Raw genomic sequence first — 23,837 nt, 5'->3', positions numbered from 1 at the left:
GAGGATCACCACATTAGGGCTTGCTAAATTGCCTATGTGAAATAAAATTCACATTTTATGGCAAGGCAAGAAAATTGTAAACATAAAAATTTTTTCCAAATTCCCTTTGGCCTCCTCTCTCTCCACTGTGCATTGTGTATCTGCATTATGCATCAATCAAACCTCCCCCTCTGCAGAAATACCTGCTCAGTCATAAAGAGTAACATTCTCTTAGCATCAACAAGACAACTCCTTAAAAGATAATATTCCTTCACATGACCCACCAGGATGATGCTTAGATCTGGATTGTGTAAATTGCCAATAATATATCATTTCATGTACAGCCCTCTGTCTCATCAAACTTACATAACTGCGCCTTGATTTCTAACTGACAGAACAGTTCCCAGAGCTTCCTGAGATGCTCTTCTGGGGTTAAATCCTCAAATTTGGCCTGAACAAATTAGAGAGAGAAGACATAATAGCAAGCAAGTAAAGAAGAACATGGTCACTTCAGATGTTATCAATGTTAGGAGACAAGCAGGGACTTAACAGTTGAGGGTGAGAGAGTGTTACCAAATTAGGTCGCATGGATCTCTACATGGGTCCTAGCCTGGCTGAGGCTCCCCTCTGCCTTGGTGGGGAATGTGTTTTTTCCATTTGGGTTCGTGCAGCCAAAAATGATTCTGAGGCTGAGAATGAAGCAGCACAAGCTTTATCCAAAGGCTAGAGAATGGGGAAACAGGAACTTAGCTCACAAATCAACTTCCCACCGGGGGTACAATTAAGGCAAAATTTTAAGGGCAAGGTTAACGAGGTGGTGGTATATTCATTGGTTTTCTGGGAATAGGTGGAGTTCTTCCTGGAACTGGGGTGTCACCTCTTTTCTGCCCTTGCAAGGTCCTTTGGCATCTGAGTAGGAAGCCAGTAGAATCATCATGGCCTGGACAGGCAGAGTTCTTACTCAGCCTGACTGGTTGGTGGTAAGGTCATCAGGAGTCAACGTTATCAACCTTCTGGTTCCATGTGACTGGGGTCTATGTGGTCAGGACACAATTAACTTCTTCCTGGTAGGGGTTTCAGTATCTGCAAAACAGCTCAAAGAGTATGGCTCAGAATATTATCTATGGCCCTTGAGGACGTACTAAAAGTCCTTGATTTTATTTAATGGCTAAACTATTATTTTGTCTTGCTAGAATGTTTTCCTTTGTTTCTGCATTTTCTCACTTCTCTGACTAAATTTATTCTCTGTAATTTAGGGAGGCCTAGGAGGCTTAAGTTTTTCTATAAACAAGAGGCAGGCAGAAGACATGGATGGGTGTGGGGATCTGTTCCAGGGTGGTCCCATAGGGTCCTGCTTGGTTACAAGAGGGATATCTACTCTTGACAGGCTGGTCAGGGAGGCCTTCTCTGTGGAGGTGACATTTTGAGACAGGATGGAAGGGGGCAGGGCACAGCCACTCAAGGAATGACAGCAATTTAAAACCAAAATGGCAGAAGATTCAACTCCTAGTTAGCCTTGAGGATCAAGAGGTTTGACTTCTGGTAGACCTTGAGCTTCATTATATGCTTATTGTAACCGCGTGATAAATAACATGCCTGCAGGTGCCATGACAGTCCCAAGGATAACCGCAAAAGGCCAAAGAATGGGTGGCGGTCCAATTCCTGGGAATCCTAGCCCCTGCCCCAGAGTGGTTGGAATGGTCCTACTTGTAGGCATGTGAAACTACTGAGCCCATAAAAACTGGCAACACCAAACCTAGCGGCCCTTTTTCGCTCCCTCCTCTTTGGAGATGGCCCGCATTCTGTCTATGGAATGTGTACCTCCTTTTACTTTAACCTGAGCACCCAATTTCCACACCTCTTTCCTTACCTTTCTCTTGCCTTACACTCTATGCAGTATGTAGCTCTCTAAATAAATCTACCTTTACTCAACTGTGTCTCGCACTTGAATTCTTTCCTGTGCAAAGCCAAGGACCCACACTTGGTGGGGCACATCCCAGGGACTCAACCGAGACCTGGGACACAGCCTTCCTAATGCCCCACATCCGTTTTCCTGCATCACTTTGAGCTAAGATATGAAGGAGCCAGACATGCTAAGAGCTGGGGGAGAGCATTCGCAGGGGGAATAGAAGTCACAAAGGCCCTGGGGCAGAAAAGTATTTGATCCTGTGGCTAAAGCACAGTGAATGAGGGAACAGTAGTAGGAGGTTAGAGGTGGGAATGGCCAGATCATGAAGGGGGCTTGTATTTCCTATTACTGCTATAACAAATCACCAGGGCTTTAGTGGCTTAAAACAATTTCTAAGTCTGGAGGTCAAAAGTCTGAAATGGGTTCACTGAGCTAAAATCAAAGTGTTGGCAGGGCTCCATTCCCTTTGGAAGGTCCGGGGGAGTGCATTTCCTTGCCTTCTCCAAGAATCCAGTGCTTGGCTTGTTTCTCCTGCCTTCAGAGTCAACAGTGTAGCCTCTTCTCTGACTTTGACCCTCCTGCTTCCCTCAGATAAAATCCATGTGATTACATCGGGCCCATTCAGGTAATCCAGGATAATCTCCCCATTCTAAGATCTTTAACCTAATCTCATCCACAAAGTCCCTTTTGCCACATAAGGTAATATATTCACAGGTTTGGGGAATTAGGACATGGACATCTGTCTTACTCCCTTTGGGCTCTGTTAACAAAAATATCACAGACTGGGTGGCTTATAAACATCAGAAATTTATTTCTGACAGTTATGGAGGCAGGAAAGCGCAAGAGCGAGGCACTGGCAGAGTGTTCAGTGAGAACTCACTTCAGGTGCATAGAGGGCTATCTTCTCACTATGTCCTCATGTTACCAAAGTCAAGTTCTTGCATGCCACCCATAATGAGGCCAAACAAACCAAAATATCAGAATTTGGAGCAGAGAAAGGTTTATTGCAGGGCCAAGCAAGGATAATGGGTGACTTGTGATCAAAAACCCCAAACTTCCCTAAGAGATTTTGGGGAGAAATTCTTAATAGGCAAAATGTGGGGTGTGGACTGCAGGGTGTGTGACTTCCTCTGATTGGATGGTGATGAGGTAACAGGGCAGTGCTCCAGGAATCTTGGGCCCAGCCTGAGGTTACCATCCTCCACCTGGGTGGGGGCCTTAGTCCCTGCAGAAGAACTCAAAGATACTGTTGTGTCTGTTCCTTGAGGCTGCACTATTGTTTCCTGACTGGTCTCCCTTTGTTTCTGTGCTCCCTCCCTTCCCTGATTAGCAACTGTTTGAATCTGCCCTTAGGTACTCAAGGAAGGCCTGGGAGGCTGAATGAGGGTTATTTCCTACAGACCAGAGAAGGGGGACAGGGAAAGGATTTGGACCTGGGAGGTCCCTACAGGGTCCTGCTCCGGCTTCACTCACATGGTGGAAGGGGCAAGTAAGCTCTCTAGGGGCACTAATCCCATTTATGAGGGCTCCACCCTCATGACTTAATCGCCTCCCAAATGCCTCACCTCTAAATACCATCACATGGGGCTAGATTTCAACAGTTGAATTTTAGGGAGACAAAAACGTTGTCTATAGCAACATTTTGGGGGGGGGCATTATTCTGCCTACAAGCCATGGAAAGGAATTTAGATTTTAGTTAAAGTACAAAAGGATGCCAAAATGGAGTGACGTCTGATTTATGTTTATACTTCGTTTCCATTTTTTGTTGACTGATATAGAAGAGGGCCTAGAGCAAGTGCTAGAAGAACTCCAGCTGTGATATTGCGATTTTTAAGAAATATATATTGGGTCTTCCTCCACTTCTCACAAAGCTCCTAAAATCTTTGGGATCTCTGAAGTGATTAGAGTGATAAAGGTGCCTTTTGTTATTCATTATAAGCATAACTGCACCAGAGTTTATGTTAATGAGGTGACTTAGAAAGCCCCTAGGCAACCTAAACCAGGGGTCTGGTTGTCAGGGGAACCAACCCTGATTAAAGGACTGGAGCTTTCAGCCCTATTCCCACCCCTACCTCCCAGAAGAAGAGTTTGAGGGACTAGAGTTTGAGTTCAATCACCAACAGCCAATGATTTAATCAATTATACCTGCCTCCACAAATACCCAAAGGAAGGGGTTTGGAGAGCTTCCTGGTGGGTGAACTGTGGAGGTGCTGGCAGGGTGGTGGGCACAGATGGCATGGAAGCTCTGTGCCCCTTCTCAGGAGACTTACCCTATGCGTCTCTTCCATCTGGGTATTTCTGAGCTACATCCTTTTATAATAAACTAGTGATTAGAAATTAAAACATTTCTCTGAGTTCTGTGACTCACTCTAGAAAATTAATCAAACCTGAGGAGGGGTTGTAGGAACCTCAGATATACAGCTGGTTGGTCAGAAGTATAGGTGAGAACCAAGACTTGCAGGTGGTGTCTCAAGGAGTGTGTGTGTGTGTGTGTGTGTGTGTGTGTGTGTGTGTGTGTGTGTTGTGCATGCAGTCTTGTAGGACTGAACCCTTAACCTATGGAATCTGATGCTAACTCCAGGTAGATAAAGTCAAGAACTGAGTTAAACCGTGGGACACCCAGCCTGGGTCACAGAATTGCTCGATGTGTGGAAAACCCACACACCTGGTGTCAGAAGTGAAGTAGTGTTGTAGTGGAGTATTAAGAGTAGAGGAGACACCAGGAACAAGTTTCTTTCCTTACACCAGCATTTGGAAAGCCAATAGAAGAGGAAGAGGTGGCAAAGAAGACTGAAGGAGGAGCAGCCACTGAGGGAGGTGGAAAACCAGGAGATGATACTGCACAGAAACCAAGAGAAGAATATTTCACCATAGTGGGAGTGGTCATCTGTGTGAGTGATTTCAGAGAGCTGAGGACAGAGAGAACACTGGATCTGGTAACATGGAAGTTACTGTAACCTTGATAAAAGCCACTGTAGAGGAGTGATAAGGTCAAAGGCCAGATTGGACTTGGTTGAAAAGTGAATAATATCTGAAAATTGGGTTTGCCTCGGTGAGATGTCGAGACAAAAGACACAACTAAGCCAAAGAGCAGGAGAAGGATTTACTAATTGCAGCAAGCAAGAAGAACACTGGGGATCTTTCCCAAAGCAGTCTTCCCGAAAAGCAAAATTGTGGAAGATTAAGCAAAGGAGATGTGCATATTCATTAAGGGGCTTGAGTAGTTTATGTATATTCATGAAGGGGACTTGCACAAAGAAGGATGCCACACAGAATGGGGCAAAGGTTGACCCAAACTTTAGTTGACTGAAATCTTGAGGGTCAGAAAAGGTCATCATCATCATTCCTTAGGTTCCGGGGTCTCAGCAGGTAATTACCATCCTCCCTCTGTGTGGGAGCCTTATTTCCTGCAGAACTCAAAGACTGCCATGTATTTCTGTTGAGGAATAACTAGGACTCTGTTTTAGCCCTGAACTATAGTTTCTTGACTGCTTTTCCTATGTTCCTGCATTCCCTCACTTTCCTAAAGATCATTCATTACTGAGACTTGTTCAAGGTCAAGCATTGTGGCCAGGCTCAAATCACAAAATGGCTTAGGCCTTAAGTGGGTTCTCCTACATCAAGGAAGCCATGCCTGGTTCCCTTTCTCCAAGGACTTCTTATCCTTTCTGCTTACAACAGGAGATGAGGAAGTCTAGAGGATATAGACCTGTGCTGTCTCCTATGGTAGCCACTCACCGCATGTGGCTACTGAGCACTTGAATGTGGCAAGTTTGAAATGAGATGTGTTGTGAGTGTAAAATGCACACCAGATCGCCAAAATATACTGTGACAAAAAGAAAGGAGAGTATCTCATTAACATTTTTAAAATACTGATTTCATGTGGAAATGTAAACACTTTGGAGTATCAGTTAACTACATTATTATAATTTCACCTGTTTCTTTTTACCTTTAAATATGGCTGCTACAAAATTTAAAACTACATATGTGGTTCATATTATATTTCTATTGGACAGTGTTGAGGTAGATAATTAGTTCAATAATACTACTGTGAAGGGAGTCAAGAAATCAGAAGGAAAATTATTAGGGAATTTAACACTGCTGATTATTCCCATCTTCTTGAAACTTTCCTCTCTAAGCTTCTGAGATACTCAATTCTGATTCTTCTTATATCTAACAATTGTTCTCCTGAACCTTCTTCCTAGGTTCTCCCACTGTTCCTGAAACATGAGGTGAAGGAGCAGCCATGTGGCTGTACAGAAGAGTTTCAGGTAAAAGAAATAGCAAATGTAAAGGCCCTGAGGCAGGAGTCTGCTTGGGGCATTATGGAACAGGGAGGAAAAAGGCAGTGTTGTTGGAACAGAGTTGGGGGGAGGGAGACTGGTAGGAATTGAGGCCTGGACTGTGAGGTGTAGAGGGGAGGGCTTTTGTCATTCACTTTGAATTAAATGGGAAGTTTTTGGAGGTTTTTGAGCACAGGAATGCTCTTCTGGTTTATGTGCCAAGAACAAACTATAAAGAGATGTTGGGGAGGGGAAGATTTCCCCCTCAACCCTGCTGAGTTCTTGAGGCTGAGTAACAGGAGAAAAAGAGACAAATTTTAATTCATGCACATGGAGGTCCCATATAAATGGGACCTCAGAAGTGGCCAAAGCAGGCAGCTTTTATATTTTTTAGACAAAGAAATAACACATTGTGAGAAATTGATAGGACAAAAACACTTAGGTTTGGGATGCCACATTAGTGAAGAATCTAAATGAAGTTTGGGCTTGAGGCAGTTAATTAAAGAAGTAATAAGGTTTGTTTATACAGCCTTTACACCCAAATTCCCTAGCTTTGGCAATAAGGATGCACTTCTACCTCCAGATGCAGGAGTGCAGCTTTCACATGAGAGATTCCTTGCTTTCAGGGAGAAGAAAGGGGGCAGTCAGAGTGCATCCCTCTTGCTTTGGACATTTCTTAAGTAACTTTAATTCAAAATAATCAATATGCCATTGAGGCACATTTTTGGGGTGGCCTACTCTGGACCCCAACAGAGGCAAAAATGAAAACAGGGAGACCAGTTAGGAGACTTCTGTAATAATTCAGGTGAGAGGCCAGGGTGGTAACCGTAACTGCAGTGGCTGCATTCTGTATATATTTGAAGGCACCATTGACTGGATTTGTCAAAGGCCTGCATGAGGATGTAAGAGAAAGAGAAGTTAAAGCTGCCTCTAAGATTTCTAGAAAGATGGAGTTGCCACCTGCTGAGGTGGGAAAGATGACAGAAGGCTGTTTTGGGGTGACTGGAAGTAGAGTAAGAATATGTTTTGTCACAACATTGTAAAATGACTATAACTCAATTTTTTAAAAAAGAATGTTTGGGCCCTGTAAAGGGCAAAATACCTACAGAACATTAGAGATGCCAGGTGAGCAGTAGGATACACAAGTTTGGCATTTTGGGAGTAAGGTCATGTCTGGAGATATGGAATTTGGGAAGTCATTAACGCACACTGGTATTTAAAGCTAAGGGAGATCAGATCACCCAGGAAGTAAATGCAGTTAGAGAAGAGGTCCAAGGACAACCCTGGGCCACTCAAGTTTACAGGTTAGAGAGAAAGCAAAGGATACTGAAACAAGATGGCCAATGGGTGATGGGAAAACCAGGAGAGTGGTGTCCTACAAGTTAAGAGAAGAAAGTGTTCCCAAGAGAAGAGAGTGAAGAGCTAGGCCAAATGCGGTGGATAGGCCAAGTAAAACAGAGTTTAAGTTTACCACTGGATTTAACAGTGTGGAGGCCTTTGGTGACTTTCACATGGGTGGTTTGGGGGTGACAGAGGCCAGAGCTTGATTTACAATGAGTTTAAGGGGGACAGGAAAAAGGGAACTGGAGAAGAATATAGACCACTCTTTGCAGGATTTTTGCAACAAGGAAGAGCAGAGCAGTGGGATGGTAGTTGGCAGGGATGTGGGAGTCAAGAGAGGGTGTGTTAAACCTGGAAGAAATTACAGCATATTTGAATACTGATGAGAATCATCCAGTAGAGACTGAGAAATCCATGATGCAGAAGCAATATATCCTGTAAGATTCAGACTCAGGTCTGCTGTCCTTACATGAATTTCCCTGATATAATTTAAATGCACCGTAATAAAAAGTGAAATTGAAGGAGGATTAATAAAATGGCCACAGTTAGGCTAACAGATTGCTTATTCTTATGCTTGCCCTTAAAATGGTCAACTGACCTGACTGACCAGTTGCTACTCACAGTTTCAGGCCCACTGTTAAAACTAAAGCTATTGATCTTACTGTTTCTACTTTATTCCAGTAATTGAAAGTAATAATCAAGCTTGGTCTCTGAGTCCTTCTCCAAGGAGAAGGTTACAAGACTGTAACCTTACAAAATAGCCTGAATTGCCAAGAAGACCACACCTTGAGTACTTATGAGATAAAGAGATCTAACTGCTGGCCTCTACAGAATTGGTTGCCTGGAGGCATCATGATGCCATTCTGTCTTCTGAAGAGAAAATGATTCTGTTGCTTGTTATAGATGCTTTATTGTTTGAGCTATGGTTATGTAACCACCCCACCCCATTGCCAAGGTGGATTCACAGTTTTGAAGGCACTAGCCTGCTGTGAGTTCCCTTTGCCCAGCAAAGCAATAAAATTGCCTCTTTTCTTCTAAGCTCCAAGACCTTGTCTCTGGGTTATTTGGTTCATCAGGGACGGGGGCCGATCTTTCTCCAACAAAATCATCACCTTACTGCTAAACCTTCTCCTTCTGTACCTTTTATCTCACTTGGTAGAAACTTGATATGTTTAACTACCAAAGCTAGAAAACTGGTATATAGCAGTGAAGCACGGTGAATAATATTCACAATTTCAACATGTGCTAAGTGAGGGAATGAATGACACAGGGAGCTGTAAGTACCTAAGAAAGGGCTAGACTGGAAGGTAAACAGACTTTGATTAGAGCAACTTATCATCAAGTTTAGCAATTCCCAGTCCTAAATATCTTTCAAGTCTGTCTCCTCATTCCATATTTATTACACTACCCCAGTTCAGGCCTGCATTATCTCTGGCCTGTATTACTTCTATAGTAACACACTGCCTCTGACCTTGACCTAGACTGAGGGAGCTATACCAAATGCAAATCTCCATAATATTGCTCACCAGCTTTAGACTTTTTCAATGAGTTCCTCAGATAAAGGCAAAGTCTTGGCCTGCCTCGCAAGCCTTATGTCTCACCTCCCCATCTCAGAATTTGTGACATCACAGTAAGAAGTTTCTCCCTTCTATGCCTCTGTTCCTTGCAATACCCTTTGTCTGGAATGGTGCTTTCCTCTAACATGGGTAAGTTTTATTAAGGGTGGGTTTAGGAGTTACCCCTCCTTTGGGAAGAATTTTCTCAAGTACTCAAAACCTTCCAAGGCTAGGAAGGGAACTTTGAGTTTTTGCCACTCTCCCCTCACCCATCCCCAAGGGCAGGGCCACGTTTTATTTTCACCGTGCCTTCAGCGAACGATTGTCTAATGAATAGCACACATTAAGCTTCCAGTCCAAGCTTACCCAGTTGGTAAACTGCGGAGTCAAAAATTAGTGTTTAGACCTCCCCGCCCTGTAATAGGGCTCTTATTCAAATTACAAAGTCTTCAAAATCCTGACTCAAGCAATGCCCTTTACACTTTGCAAAACATTCTGATAAGCTACTCTTTAGGTCCTGAGGCAGGGATTGCGAAAAAGGAAATGTTTTCAAACTCTGGAGCTAGAAAAGGCCTTGACTAAAGAAAGAAGAAATCAGTAAATGGAGATAATAGTAGTGAGGAAGGCTCGCCAGCTGCAAGGATGACCTTTACGGTCAGAGAAACCCTGCCCAGGCACTCTGGTACGCCCCAGCACAATCCAAGGCACAGCCAGCCCACCACTTCGAAGACTACAAATCCCAGCATGCCTCGCATCCAGTGAGTGGCAGCTGGCATTGCATGCCGGGACACGTAGTCCAGTTCTAGATCAGGAAAAAACACAAAACGTCCCGTGACGTCAGGAGGGCTCGGGAAGAGTCGGAACCGGTCCAGGCTCATGTTAAACCTTATTCCAGGGAGTTGGCGTGGTTTCTTTGGTGACCCAAGTTTCAGGTCCCACCCTACAATCCAACGGACCTATGGTGTGCGTTGAGTAGCCTCTCGCGTGAATCCTTCACGGTTAAAGGGAAAGTACCAGAAGCCAAGAGTAAGCAGCCTTTGGGCCTCGAGGCGCCGGCTTGTAAGAGTAGTGGCTCAGAACGTTACCCTGCACAGGGACTGAGACGTTGCTTCCCCAGCAGCGCCGGTGAGGACTTGACAAGAGTCTCCAACCGCGGATTGCCCTACCTCCGCCGTCGGGCAGAGGCGCGGGAGGCGCAAAGGTTGCCGGGAACGCGCATGCGTCCACCGCGGCCGGGAGTACACCTCCAACGTCTGCGGGCGCGGGGGGTGTCGGGTGTCCGCGGTGGCGCTTTGCGGCCGGTCGTGCGGGTCGGGCGCGGGCGGGCGCGGCGGCAGTGGCGCGCACAGGTGATTGACTGGCCAGCTGGCTGAGGGAGCGCCTGGTCCTCTTCGCTGGCAGGTGGCGGAGCCCACTTGGGCGGCGGTGGAGGCGACGGCGGCGGCAGCGGCGGCCAGGCTCAGGAGGCATTCCTCGGGCCAAGGCCATGGCCCCGCGGCTACAGCTAGAGAAGGCGGCCTGGCGCTGGGCGGAGACGGTGAGGCCCGAGGAGGTGTCGCAGGAGCACATCGAGACCGCCTACCGCATCTGGCTGGAGCCCTGCATCCGTGGCGTGTGCAGGTGAGGCCCGCGCACCGGGCCTCGTGCCCCTCTCGCGTCGGACCTTGGAAAACAGGGCCGGGGGCCGAGGGTCTGGTTGCGGGAAGGAAGAAGGCAGCGGGTTGCGTGCTTCTAGCAGGCGTGGAGAGAACAAGGTGGGGGCTTCCAGCTTTCTGGTGTCTGGGCGACCTGGGAACGCAGTCTTCCAGGGCTCTGCACGGAGGTGATGCTGTTGAAAGCCCTTTAGAAAAGGTTCTGGGTTCTTATCTAGAAGATGGCGGTGGAGATGGTTGAAAGCAGGAGCTGAAAGCTTAGCAAACGTTGGTGGTTGGTATATTTTGGCCGAGGCTCGGGTTTTGGTTTGTAAAACGGGAACTTCTTCGAAGTGAGCTTCATCACTGTGTATCTTGTATTGATGTTGACGCCGAAGGCTTCATCAGTATTTTTGGGTAGGGCTTTAGAAAAACATATGGTTGGCCTGCGTCATCGGTACCCTTCATCCCCAGTTGACCTCCCCTCTCTCGATAATCAAGTAATTTTTAGCCTTTTTTTTTTTTTTTTTTTGGTGTTGTGGGGGTGGGGGTTGTTCTGACTCAAAACCAGTATACTGAGTACGAATGTGTGGATGCTGTTCTTCACTTCTTAGCCCTAGAACCTTGCTTTTATTTTTAGACGGAATCCTTAGCTGTTGTCCACCTTTCAACGCGGGAACTATAGTTTTTGTTCCGGAATGTTGCTGAATTGACTTGGCCAAGCCGGGCATGCTCAGTAGCCTTCTTTTGGCAAGCGTTTAGTAAAGACATTATGGAGTTTTTAACATTCCGCGGCAGGATCTGGAAGGAATGGAAGTCAAGGTTTAAGCTTTGGAGCTTTGGGAGAAGTGAAACAAGTTAGAGAGCTTCCATAAAGCAGATGAATAATTCCAAGCTCTGGGCGTCTGGCTCACAAGGAGGGCAAATCTAACTCCTAACAATCAGTACTGGAATGACAAGTCCGTGTATAATAGAATTAAGCTTCAGTCAATTTCTCCACAGTTAGGTTCCAGAGTAATTAAAAAATACAAACTCTTTCACTGTAATAGTTCTCATTTTGACGGAAGTAAAGGAGTAGAAATTGGCTGAGGTCACTGTAAGAGGAATGTCATAGAGGTGAGTTTTAAGCTGCAATTACAGGGTTCATATCCAAACAGTTTTTTTTTTAAACGACTTTGAGATATAATTCACAATATGAGTCACCCATTTAAAATGTTCAATACAGTGTTTTTTTGTTTATATATTTACAGGGATGTTCAGCTATCACCATAATCTGACTTTAGAACATTTCAGCCCCCCGAAAGAAGCCCAGTCAGTACCCATTAGCTTGGCAACCAGTCCTTCCACCCTGGACCACCCCCCCTTACCCCACAAGCTCTAGGCAACCACTGATCTACTTTCTGTCTCTGACTTTGCTTATTCTCGACATTTCATGTAAATGGAATCATAGAATATGTGGACTTTTGTGACTGGCTTCTTTGACTTGCATAATGTTTGAAGGATCATACTTTAATTTAAAAATTGTGCAAACATTTTTTTAAAATGCACAATGAAGTTTACCATTTTAAAGTATAAAATTCACTGGCATTAAACACCTTTACAGTGTTGAACATCACTGTTATCTAGTTCCAGAACTTCTTCCATCACCCTAAAAAGAAATTCCATATCCATAACCACTAATCTTTTTGTCTCTATAGATTTCTTTTTTTCTGGGTATTTCGTATAAGTGGAATGTCCCTTTTTTGTCTGGGACTTAGCACTTAGGGTACTATTTTCAAGGGTCATCCATGTTATAGCATGTATCAGTACTTTATTCCTTTTTATAACTGAATAATACTCCATTTGTGGATATACCAGGTTTTATCTATTCATCAGTTGATGGATTTAAAATGATAGATTTAAAAATCCCCCTCCCCCTGCTTTATTGAGGTATAATTGACAGATACAGTTGTATATATTTAAAGTGTACAACATAATGATTTGATAAACACCATGGAATGAATACCAAGAACAAGGTGTTTAACACATCCATTGCTTCACATAGTTAAGTTGATAGACATTTTGGTTATTTCCATTTTCTCGCTGTTGTGAATAGTGTTGCTGTGAACATTGCTTTACAAGTATTTGTTAGAATACCTATTTTTAGTTCCCTGGGGTATATACCTAGGGGTGGAATTGCTGGGTCATGTGATAACTGTTTAACACTGAGGAACTGACAGTTTCCAAAGTGGCTGCACTACTTTATATACTCACAATGTATGAGTATATCAGTTTCTCATCACACAGTTTTTATCTTTTCTGGCAGGGGGTGTAATTATGTTATTATTTTCTTAATGAAAGTACTGAGGATTGAACCCAGGACCTCATGAATGCTAGGCATGTACTCTACTACTAAGCTATATACCCTCCGCACCCTCCTTTTTTTTTTTTTTTTCTTAAGCCATCCCAGTGGGTGTGAAGTATCTCACTGTGGTTTTGATTTGCATTTCCCTGTTGACTAAAATGTTAAGCATCTTTTCATGTGCTTATTGGCCATTTGTGTATCTTTAGAGAGATGTCTGTTCACATCCTTTGCCCATTTTAAAATTGGATTGCCTTTTTATTATTGAGTTGTAAGAGTTCTTTATATATTCTGGATACAAGTCCCATATATCTGCAAGTATTTTCTCTAATTCTATGGGTGTCTTTTCTCTTTCTTGATGGCATGATTCGCAGCAAAAAAACGTTTAGTTTTGATGTACAGTAGTCGTATTTACCTTTTGGTCACTTGTGCTTTTGAAATCATGCCTAATCTGAGGTCCAAGCAATTTTTATTTAAATAACAGAAAGGCTTTTCCTACACACATAACTCTTTCCTTTAAGCATTCTTTCTTAGCAACAGGAGATTAAAGAATTAAATAAACATATCATCAATATCTTTTAAAAAATTCTTTATACAACAGATTGTTGTGAGATGCCAGAGCTGAAGAAGTGTTTAGCCATATTCAAAGACTAGATGACTCAGGGTTATTATTTACATTTCTGAAACTGCTTAGTACAGTCACAGCATGAAAGCAAGAATCCTGTATCCAAAGAATTCTGCACATGTTATATGTCTTAATTCTTAAAGCCACACTAATTTGCTAACTGTGAGGATCATAGTCAAGTAAGTTTCTTGCAGTGAAATTGTTGGGTAAGGGATGTGCAGTTTTCATTTTGATCTATATTGCTGAGTTGCCCATAAGAGTGATAGTTTCACTTTATATTTTTACTGCCAGTGTGTAAGAATGTCTCTTTGCCTTATACCATCATCATCAACACAATATGTTAATTACACTTTTTGATCAGATAAGTGGAAGAATGGTGTCATGTTAATTTCTTTTTGTAACAGTTAAGATTTTGATACGAATTTTCAAAGTCTGGACTTATACTTCTTGTTGTGTATAGGAGTATGTCTGTTTTGTTCTTATTAAAGAAACTGTACGTGACTATTATATTAAAACATTATGGAAATGTAATACAGTCTAGAAAGTCAACGTTATGCCCGTTTAAAAAAACACTTCATGGGGGAGGGTGTAGCTCAAGTGGTAGAGTGTATACTTAGCATGCACAAGGTCCTGAGTTCAATCCCCAGTACCTCCTCTAAAAATAAATAAATAGACCTAATTACCCCCCCACTAAAAATTAAAATAAAATAAAATAAAGAAAAGAAATCTTTAAAAACAATAGAAAATAAAAAAACACTTCAATGGCTTCTCATAGCTCTAGTTCAAAACTGTTAATGAGGACTGCTGGGCCTCACTCTTAAGTTTCTCTCTGTTGAGCTTTTCCTCTTGCTGGTGATCCAATGAAACCTTTCAGTTGGTTCATGTTTTCTCTCACTTTCACATTATTGGTCCCATTAACTTTGCTAACTTTCCCTGGCCCTCAGACTAAGTTAGGGGTACATTATTTTGGATTTTTTAAAATCTTAATTGTGGCAAGTTTTAAACACATACAGAAGTGGAGTGGATGGTACAGTGAACCCCCATGTACTATGCGGCTTTAACAGTTAACACGAGACAACCACTTGTTTTATTCTCATTGAGTGCTGTACTTTTACTACTTACACAACTTTAATCTAAAAATTACCAGTTTAATGCATGTTATTGGTTTAGTAAGTGTTTTGTGTTCTATGAAAACTGGGTCTTTGTCTGTTTTTGTTCATAGTTTATCTTTCTACTATCTTAGCACACTAACACTTAGAGAATTAGTCCGTAAGCAAGTTTTTAGTGAAAGTGAGAACCCCTCCTTAATCTCAGACTCACAGATAACCAATGTTAAGGTAGTATAACTACTTGACTTTTTAAAAAAGTTTCTTTCTGTGTATCCGTTAAATTCAGCAAATATTTGAGTGCCTGTTATGTGCCTTGCAGAAATAACTTTTTTTTTTTTTTGGCAGGAGAGGGAGGTAAATACGTTTATTTATTTTTGTTTTTTTAATAGAGGTACTGGGGATTGAACCCAGGACCTCGTGCTTGCTAAGCATGCGCTCTACCACTTGAGCTATTCCCTCCCTGCCAAGGAATAATTATTCTTTTATTTAACAAATATTTTCGGCATTTGCTGTGGGCTTGGTGGTAGTCTAGGTTGGCTCTGGGATAAAGCCCTAGAAGTTAAAGTTCCTTCCTTCATTTGTCATTTTAGAGGTCAGAAAGAAATAAACACTATAATTGTTATTTTACAGAAAAGAGTAGGGATATCACACTGTTACTTTTTTTTTTTTTTTGCAGGTTTTTATTTGATACTTTTTTCTGTATTAGTGCATATAGATTTGCCTTATTTTTAATAGCAATGTGCTATTTCATTGTGTAGAGGTAAATGTATTATAATTTAATCAGTTATCTGTGATGGATCTTTGTGTTTCCAGTCTTTGATACTACAGACAGTGCTGCTGTGAACCTCCCCATACATGTATCTTGGTAGAGTCAGCGTTCCCACTTAGGTTGCAAGGTGAGGAATTGCTGAGGTTAAGGGCATGAAGACTATTTAAATTTTGGTAGATGGTAAATTTCCTACCATTTAACACTGCCACTTTTATTCACCCTATTTCCCACCCCAGACATTCCTATTTCAAACGCTAGTTTGATTAGTGAAAAACAGTACCTTATTTTTATTTGCCTTTTTTTGCTAGTGGCTTTTAGTGGTTTTTTTTTTATATTTCTCCTGTGAATTGTGTATTCTGGATTGTTGATCATTTTCTTTCTGTTTTTCAGGAGCTTATTAAGTATTTATTTGTGTGTGTGTGTGTGTCGGGGGGTAATCAGGTTTGTTTACTTATTTATTTTAATGACAGTACTGGGGTTTGAACCCAGGACCTCGTGCATGCTAGGCACGTACTCTACCACTGAGCTATTCCCTCTCCCTAGAGCTTAAGTATTTCTGTTGAAGATATTTTTACCAATTTTTTTTTACTTTGGTGGTTTTTCCCTCTTTTTGTGTATTAAAACTCATGATATTTTTGTGGTCAGGTTTACCAGTGCTTTTTTTCTTTACGATTTCTGGCTTTCCCAATTCCAAGATATAGAAGTATTCACTCATGTTTTGTTATAGTACTGATGGTTTCAGTTTATGCATTTTAATCTTTGTCCTTTTAGAATTATATTTGATTTAGACAGTAAGGTAGGGATCCATCTTTTATTTTGCTTTTTACCAAATGGCCACTCAGTTTTCTTAAGCCGTTTATTGAATAATCTGGTCTTTCCCTCCTCCACTAGTTAAAAAGCCACCTTTATTATATGACAAATTCTTACATGTATTTGAATTTATTTCCCAGCTCTTTTCTTCCATTGATCCAGTATCTCTGTACTAGGACTACAGTTCTAATTACTTGCTAATTAAAAAAAAATTTTTTTTTAAATTTTTTTGGGGTGGGAGGTAATTAGGTTCACTTATTTATTTTTAGAGGAGCTCCTGGGGATTGAACTCAAGACTGTGTGTGCCAAGCATGCACTTTACTACTTGAGCTGTATCAATCCCCACCACTTGCTAATATTTTTAAAATATCTGATAAGGCAAGACTCTTCTTAAATTCCTCTTGAGGATTTTTCTAATATTGTTATTTAATTAAAATTTATTTTTTATATACAGAAAGTACACGAATCATAAAATTTACACTGGATGAATTATCACACAGGGAACAACGTATCCTATATCTGCCACCAAGATTGAAACAATGCTAGCATTCCAGAACACCCCCATGTCCTATTTTCTGCCTCCTACTGGTGACTCCTATTTCCTTCCTCAAAAGTACCCACTATTCTTAGTTTGAACACCACAGATTACTTAGCCTATTTTAAACTTTGTATACAATTAATTATACATTGTAGTTCCTTCCCTGTCTGGCTAGTTTTGCTCAGCATTGTGAGCTTCATCCACATTGTGAGTAGCAGCAGTATTTTAGTGCTGTGAAGAATTCCATTGTGTTATTTTATACTTTATCTCTTCTACTGGTGATGGTCATCTAGAATTTTTCCAGAATTTGACTATTATGAATAAAGCTGCAGTGAACATTCTTGTATGTATCTCTTGGAGGTGTATACACACACGTTTTTGATAGGAGAGGAATTGCTGGGTCACAAGTGTTTATTTAACTTTATTTAATAGTGCCAGACCATTTTCCTAAATGATTGTAGCACATTCTGCTCTCATGAGCAGTTTCTGAGAGTTTATTTGCTGCATATCCTCACCAACAGTTGGTATAGTCATTTTAATTTTAGCCATTGTGATACAGGTGTGTCATGGTATCTACCATGGTCTTAATTTGCATTTCTCCAGTGACCAAAGAAAGTGACCTGTTTCATATTTGACTATTTGCATATCCTCTAGTGAGATGACTATATGAAATCTCTTGCCCAGGTTTTTTATTTGGTTATCTTGATTTGTAGGAGATCTTTATTTTTTGTTACAGATGGTTTTATTGAATATATGTATTGCAAGTATCTTCTACTCTTGTCTTTTCACTCTTAATAGCATCTTTTGATGAACAGAAGTTCTATTTTCAGTGTAGTCTGTACTATATATTTTTCTTTATGGCTGTTGCTTTTTGGTGTGTGTATCTTGTTTAAGAAATCTTTACTTTTCCTAAGGTCCTAAAGATATTGTCCTATTGTCTTCTACAAGTTGTATTGTTTTTTCTTTCATAGTTAGACCTACAATCTACTTGGAATCGATTATTTATTGACAATTGAAAGTAAGGGCATCAAAGAATTTAAAGGTTTCCTGTTCCCTGTGACCTTAGCAAAGTAGAAAGGTTGAATGACTAATGTAAACATCTCCACTAGAAAAGGTAACAGCTCTAAGTGAAAGGGACATATGTAGGGAAACAAACACACAACATTAACCAAAGTATAATTTATCTTCTGCAAATCCTCCACACCTAATTTATTTCCTTTGGCTTCTGAGGTTATTGTTAAGAAAAAGCTAGCCTTATATTTGGGGCAGTCTAAATAAAGAAATGGAGTAGAAGAAAAGCCTCATGTGATCTAGCAATTCTGGAGTTTTCTGTGTAATGTTTATGAAAAATTCCTTTAATTTTTTTTAGTGAAATGAACTGAAGTTTAGGTTCCAGGACGGCACATAGTATGTTTTTCTTGTGGTTTTATGTATCTGATGTTTTCACCAATTGTACTACAGTCTGAGAAGCTGGGATAAGCTCAAATGAGATAATAAGTTAAATTATCTGTGAAGGAGTCTGATCTCACTGCTGACTTGATTAATTCGTTTCAAATAAAAGTCATCCAGAGAACAAGGTTATAATTTAAATAATTCATTTGGATTTTGTTCATAAAAACAACATGTGCATTTTGTATAGGTCTTTTTAAACTTAACATTAAGGATGTTTCCCCGGGAGATTATATAGTTTAAAAAGTAATTTCTAATCATTGCATAATTTTCCATTTTATATACCCTAGAGTATTTAACTACTATTTTTTTAACATTTTTTATTGATTTATAATCATTTTACAATGTTGTGTCAAGTTCCAGTGTTCAGCACAATTTTTCAGTTATTCGTGGACATATACACACTCATTGTCACATTTTTTTCTCTGAGTTATCATAACATTTTGTGTATATTTCCCTGTGCTATACAGTGTAGTCTATTCTACAATTTTGAAATCCCAGTCTATCCCTTCCCACCCTCCACCCCCCTTTAACTACTATTTTGTTGGGCATTTGTCTGCCTTCCTTTTTTCTTCCCCTCTTTCCCCTTTTTCCTCCTCTTCCTCGTCTCTCTCTCTCTCTTTTTTTTTTTTTTTTTGTTAAGCTCTTAATGTTGTGAGCATCCTTATAAGTAAAAATTGACTACTTTTATGGTTATTTTCTTAGGAAAAATTGTAAAAGTGGCATGGACATTTCATACACATTACTATTACAAGATTTGCTCCCACCCACTCTGCAGTTATATGAACTTCCCTGTCTCCCTCCTTGCCACCACTGAATATTAAGTTTTACAATTGCTGCCAACTTCATAAGTGAATGATGGCATCTTTTGATCCCTAGAGAAGTTGAAAGATTTTTTTCAAGTGTTAGGCCATTATTCCCTGAATTTGTATAAAACCTGAAATGTTTCAAGTCATCCTCCTTGGAGAACTAAGTCCCACTGTAAAGGGAGGGGGGCTACTTTTAAGTTTTAATAGTTAATTAAGCCTATTTAGAGAGGGAAAGACTTTCTTTTTAACTTGCACTCCCCCCAGCACTTTCCTGTTTGGGTGGTATCCTGTTAGAAAGTAGATTCATAATATTTCCAAGTAAGGTTACTTTTTAAATCCTTTTCTGCTTGGCTTATCCTCCTTTTCCTCATAGAAGCCTCAGTTTCAGGCCAACTAATTTGATATGTTAATTACAAGAGTATTGGATATACTGATCATTTTTACAGTTTTAGAATCCCAATTTTGTAGGGCCTAACTTTGAGGTTTGGAAAAATAAAGGTATTCAAGGTATTCCACTTTCATTAGGTGGCACAGCTTCAAAGGTTGATTGGATTTTTAAGCTTGAAAAAAAAATGCTTTTTTTTTTTTGGAATACCCAATACAACAGTTAACAAATTACTAATACTTCAGGAAAGCTTCTGTCCATGATGCTTTACATAAGTTTGCTGTTGAATTTTATTGACTTTGCTTTATCAGTTGCTTCTCAAAACTTTTTTGCCCAGGATTTCTCTGTATGTGGCAGAGGAGTCCTAGAGAGTGTGGGCATATGTGCTAAGGAACCTGTTTGTGGTTTTGCTTTTATTTTTGCTTTTATCTTATATGTCTAGTATCTGAGCTGTTGATATAATAATGCTAAGAGGAAACACTAAGTTCTTCAGTGACTAGAATCTAGAGTTTAGATTATGTTGTGTTTCAGGAAAATACGTGCTTTAGTCATTTAGGTATACAAGTTTCCTTTTCAATAAAAATTTGAAGTAAAATAATTAGCTAATAGTCTCATTAAGTTTAAATATGAAAGCGACTTAAAAAGTACACATTGAGAACTCTCATTCCTACATCTGTCCCCATCATCCCATTCTTTCAGATCCTCTGTAAGAAACAACTTTTATTTTCTGATTATTCTTTCAGTGTTTATGCAAATATAAGGAAACACAAACATTTTCTTCTCCCTTTTCTTACACAGTTGTAGCATACTACATACACTGTTCTATACCTGTAGACATGTCTCTATCAGTACCTAACAGCTTCCTTGGTTTTTTTTTTTTTTTAAGAAATTAAGGCTTTAAACAATTGAGGTAAAATTATATATGGTGAAATGTTCATTCAGGTTTTTAAAAAATATAATTTTAGAGCAGTTTTTGATTCACAGCAAAATTGAGCAGGAGATAGATATTTCACAAGTTCTCTCTGCCCCTGCACAAGCATAGCCTCCCCCAACATCAACACCCCTTGCCAGAGTGTTACATTTATTACCAATTGATGGAGCTACATTGAAACATTATTATCACCCAAAATTGACAGTTTACACTAGGGTTTACTCTTGGGTGTTACATATTCCGTGGGTTTGGGCATTACAGTATTCTACAATATAGTTTCATTGACTAAAATCCTCTGTGTCCTGTCTATTTATCCCTCCCTCCCCTGGCAACTACTGATCTTTATATTGTCGCCATTGTTTTGCTTTTTCCAGAATGTAACATAGGTAGAATCACACAGTATGTAGCCTTTTCAGATTGACCTTCACTTAGTAATATGCATTTAAGCATCCTTCATGTTTTTTCATGGCTTGATAGCTCATTTCTTTTTAGCACCCAATAACATTTCATTGTTTGGATGTACCACAATTGCTTTATCCATTCACTTAAGGACATCTTGGTTGCTTCCAAATTTTGGCATTTATGTGTAGAGTTGCTTTATAAACATCAGTGTGCAGGGTTTTGTGTGGACATGTTTTCGGCTCCTTTGGATAAATACCTGGGAGTGTTTTTGCTGGATTGTATGGTAAGAGTATGCTTAGTTTTATAAAAAAAAAAAAAAACAAACACACAAAAAAACCCGGCCAAACTGTCTTCCAAAAGTGGCTGTACCATTTTGTATTCCTAGCAGCACTGAAGGAGAGTTCCTGTAGTGCCACATTAGCATTGGGCCTTTTCAGTGTCCTGGATTTTGGCCAGGCTGATAAGGTGTGTAGCGGTGTCTCATTGTCTTTAATTTGCATTCCTCTGAGGACAGGATGTGGAACATCTTTTTGTATGCTTATTTGCTATCTGTGTATGTCTTTGGTGAGGTGTCTTTTAAGGTCTTTGGCCTTTTTCCTTTTTTGTTTTTTCTTTTTTTAAAATTTAATTTAATTTTTCGGAGGGCGAGATAATTAGGTTTATTTATTTATTTAATTCTGATGGAGGTACCAGGGATTAAACCAGGATCTCGTGCATGCTAAGCACACACTCTACCACTGAGCTATATCCTTTCCCCTGGCCTTTTACTTTTTTTTAAAATTTAAGCATAGTTGATTTATAATGTTGTGTTAGTTTCTGGTATACAGCATCATGATTCAGTTACGTACACACCCTATATATATATATTATTTTTCATATTTTTCATTGTAGGTTACTACAAGATATTGAATATAGTTCCCTGTGCTATACAGTAGGACCTTGTTGTTTATCTTTTGTTTGTTTGTTTGTTTGTCTGTTTTATATATAATAGTATCTGCAAATCCCAGACTCCGCATTTATCCCCTTTCCTTTCCACCCTGGTAACCATAAGTTTGTTTTCTATGTCTGTGAGTCTGTTTCTGTTTTGTAAATAAGTTCATTTGTGTCATTTTTTTTTAGATTCCACATGAAAGTGATATCATATGGTATTTGTATTTCTCTTTTTGGCTTACTTCACTTAGTATGATAATCTCTAGGTCTGTCTGTGTTGCTGCAAATGGCATTTCATTTTTATGGCTGAGTAGTATTCTGTTTTACACACACACACACACACACACACACACACACACACACACACACCCCTTTATCCATTCATCTATTGATGGACATTAATTTGCTTCCATGTCTTGGCTACTGTAAATAGTGCTGCTGTGAACATTGGGGTGCATGTATCTTTTTAAATTATAGTTTTCTCCAGATATATGCCCAGGAGTGGGATTGCTGGATCATACATGATAAATCTATCTTTGGCCTTTTTTTTTTTTTTTTTAAATTTAACGGAGATTGTGGGGGTGAACCCAGGACCTCATGTGTACTAAGCTTGCACTCTACCACTGAGCTATACCCTCCCACCTCTTTGGCCTATTTTTAAATCAGGTTTTTATTTTTGAGTTGGAAGAGTTCTTTTTATATTTTGAGTAACAGATATATTACTCAAGCATAATATGCTACTTTTACAGGTATGTCTTTTGTAAATATTTCCCCCTAGTCTGTAACTTGTCTTTTGCCTGGTAGAAGTTTTTAATTTTAATGAAGACCAGCTTATCAATTCTTTCTCCATTGGATTGTACCTTTAGTGTTGTATCTAAAAAGTCATCCCCAAGCCTAAGGTTGTCTAGATTTTTCTCCTATGTTATCTTCTAGGAGTTTTAGAGTTTTGTCTTTTACATTTAGTTCATGATCCATTTTGAGTTAATTTTTGTGAAGGTAGTTCATTGAGTTTTGATATATCCCCTAATCAAGATAAAGAACATTTCCATCACCCCAGAAAGTTCCTTCATACCCTCTTTCCAAGTAGTTCTTCATCTCCCTGAAGGTAATTATTCTGATTTCTTTCTACATGGATTTTCCAGTTCTTGAACTTGATATTACGGACTCTGAGAGCAGTTACTCTTTTGTGTCTGGATTCTTTTTTTTGATTAACATTATGTTTTTGAGAATCATCCATGTTCAATACGTCAGGTTTTTTGTTTGTGTTTTTGTTTTGGTGGGGGCAAGTTCTATGGTATGATTTTTTCGTACTTTATTCCATTAATGGGCATTTGAATCATTTATAGGTTTTGACTGTTGTAAATAGATGCTGCTGTAAACTTTCATGTGCAGTCTTTAGATACTTGTATCCATTTCTCTTGGGTCCTCATTAGGTGCACAGTTACAGTGTATACTGTTGTATGGATTAACCTTGGTTTATTTAACTAGTTCCCTATAAATGGACTTTGGGCTTTTTTCAGTCATGCTGTTACTAAGGTGCTTCAATAAATAACTTTCACTTTAAATTGTTTTGCACGCATACAGAGGAATCTGTAGAATAAATACCTATGTGGAATTGCAGGGCGTCAAGGGTAAATGCATTAGTAATTTTTCCTAGAAAATGGAAATTATCCTCTATGGAGATCATTCCATTTTTTAGCTTCACTATCAACGTATGAGAGACTGCCTGTTCTGTTTCCCCATGGGCTTGTCAGACTTTCTGGATTTGGGCTAATATGATAGACTAGACAAGATGTATTAGAGAAAATGGGCTAGGTTATGCTGTGGGAACAGATAACTCCTGAATCTCGATGCCTAAAACAACAAAGGTTTATATCTGGCCCAAGCTACAGAAAGGCATAAACTGGGGGCAGAGTGAGTGGAGATGGGGGAGGCTGGCTTATCCGGGTCACTTGGGTACCTGATGTAGGAGCCACCGTTTGAAACACTGTCAGTTCTGTTCTTCTGGAAGGTTTCAGTGCTAGTAGTTAAATGCTTGCC

General features: G+C 40.1%; 1 protein-coding gene across 4 annotated transcripts in view; it reads left to right on the top strand.

Moving 5' to 3' along the window:
• The first annotated feature begins 10,323 nt into the window (after positions 1–10,323).
• USP48 (ubiquitin specific peptidase 48) overlaps positions 10,324–23,837 on the top strand; it is a 73,734-nt gene continuing 60,220 nt past the window's right edge. For 3 of the 4 annotated variants that reach the window (XM_032495381.1, XM_032495382.1, XM_032495380.1), the window contains exon 1: positions 10,325–10,688. In XM_032495381.1, coding sequence (XP_032351272.1) covers positions 10,555–10,688 — 134 coding nt within the window. In that variant the 5' untranslated portion in view covers positions 10,325–10,554. Of the gene's footprint in view, positions 10,689–23,837 lie in introns of all 4 variants that reach the window. The other variant, XM_032495383.1, reaches the window with a different exon arrangement.

The sequence above is a fragment of the Camelus ferus genome, chromosome 13 (assembly GCF_009834535.1).
Source record: "Camelus ferus isolate YT-003-E chromosome 13, BCGSAC_Cfer_1.0, whole genome shotgun sequence".
Classification (NCBI taxonomy): domain Eukaryota; kingdom Metazoa; phylum Chordata; class Mammalia; order Artiodactyla; family Camelidae; genus Camelus; species Camelus ferus.
This window is presented reverse-complemented; position numbering and strand designations above follow the sequence as displayed.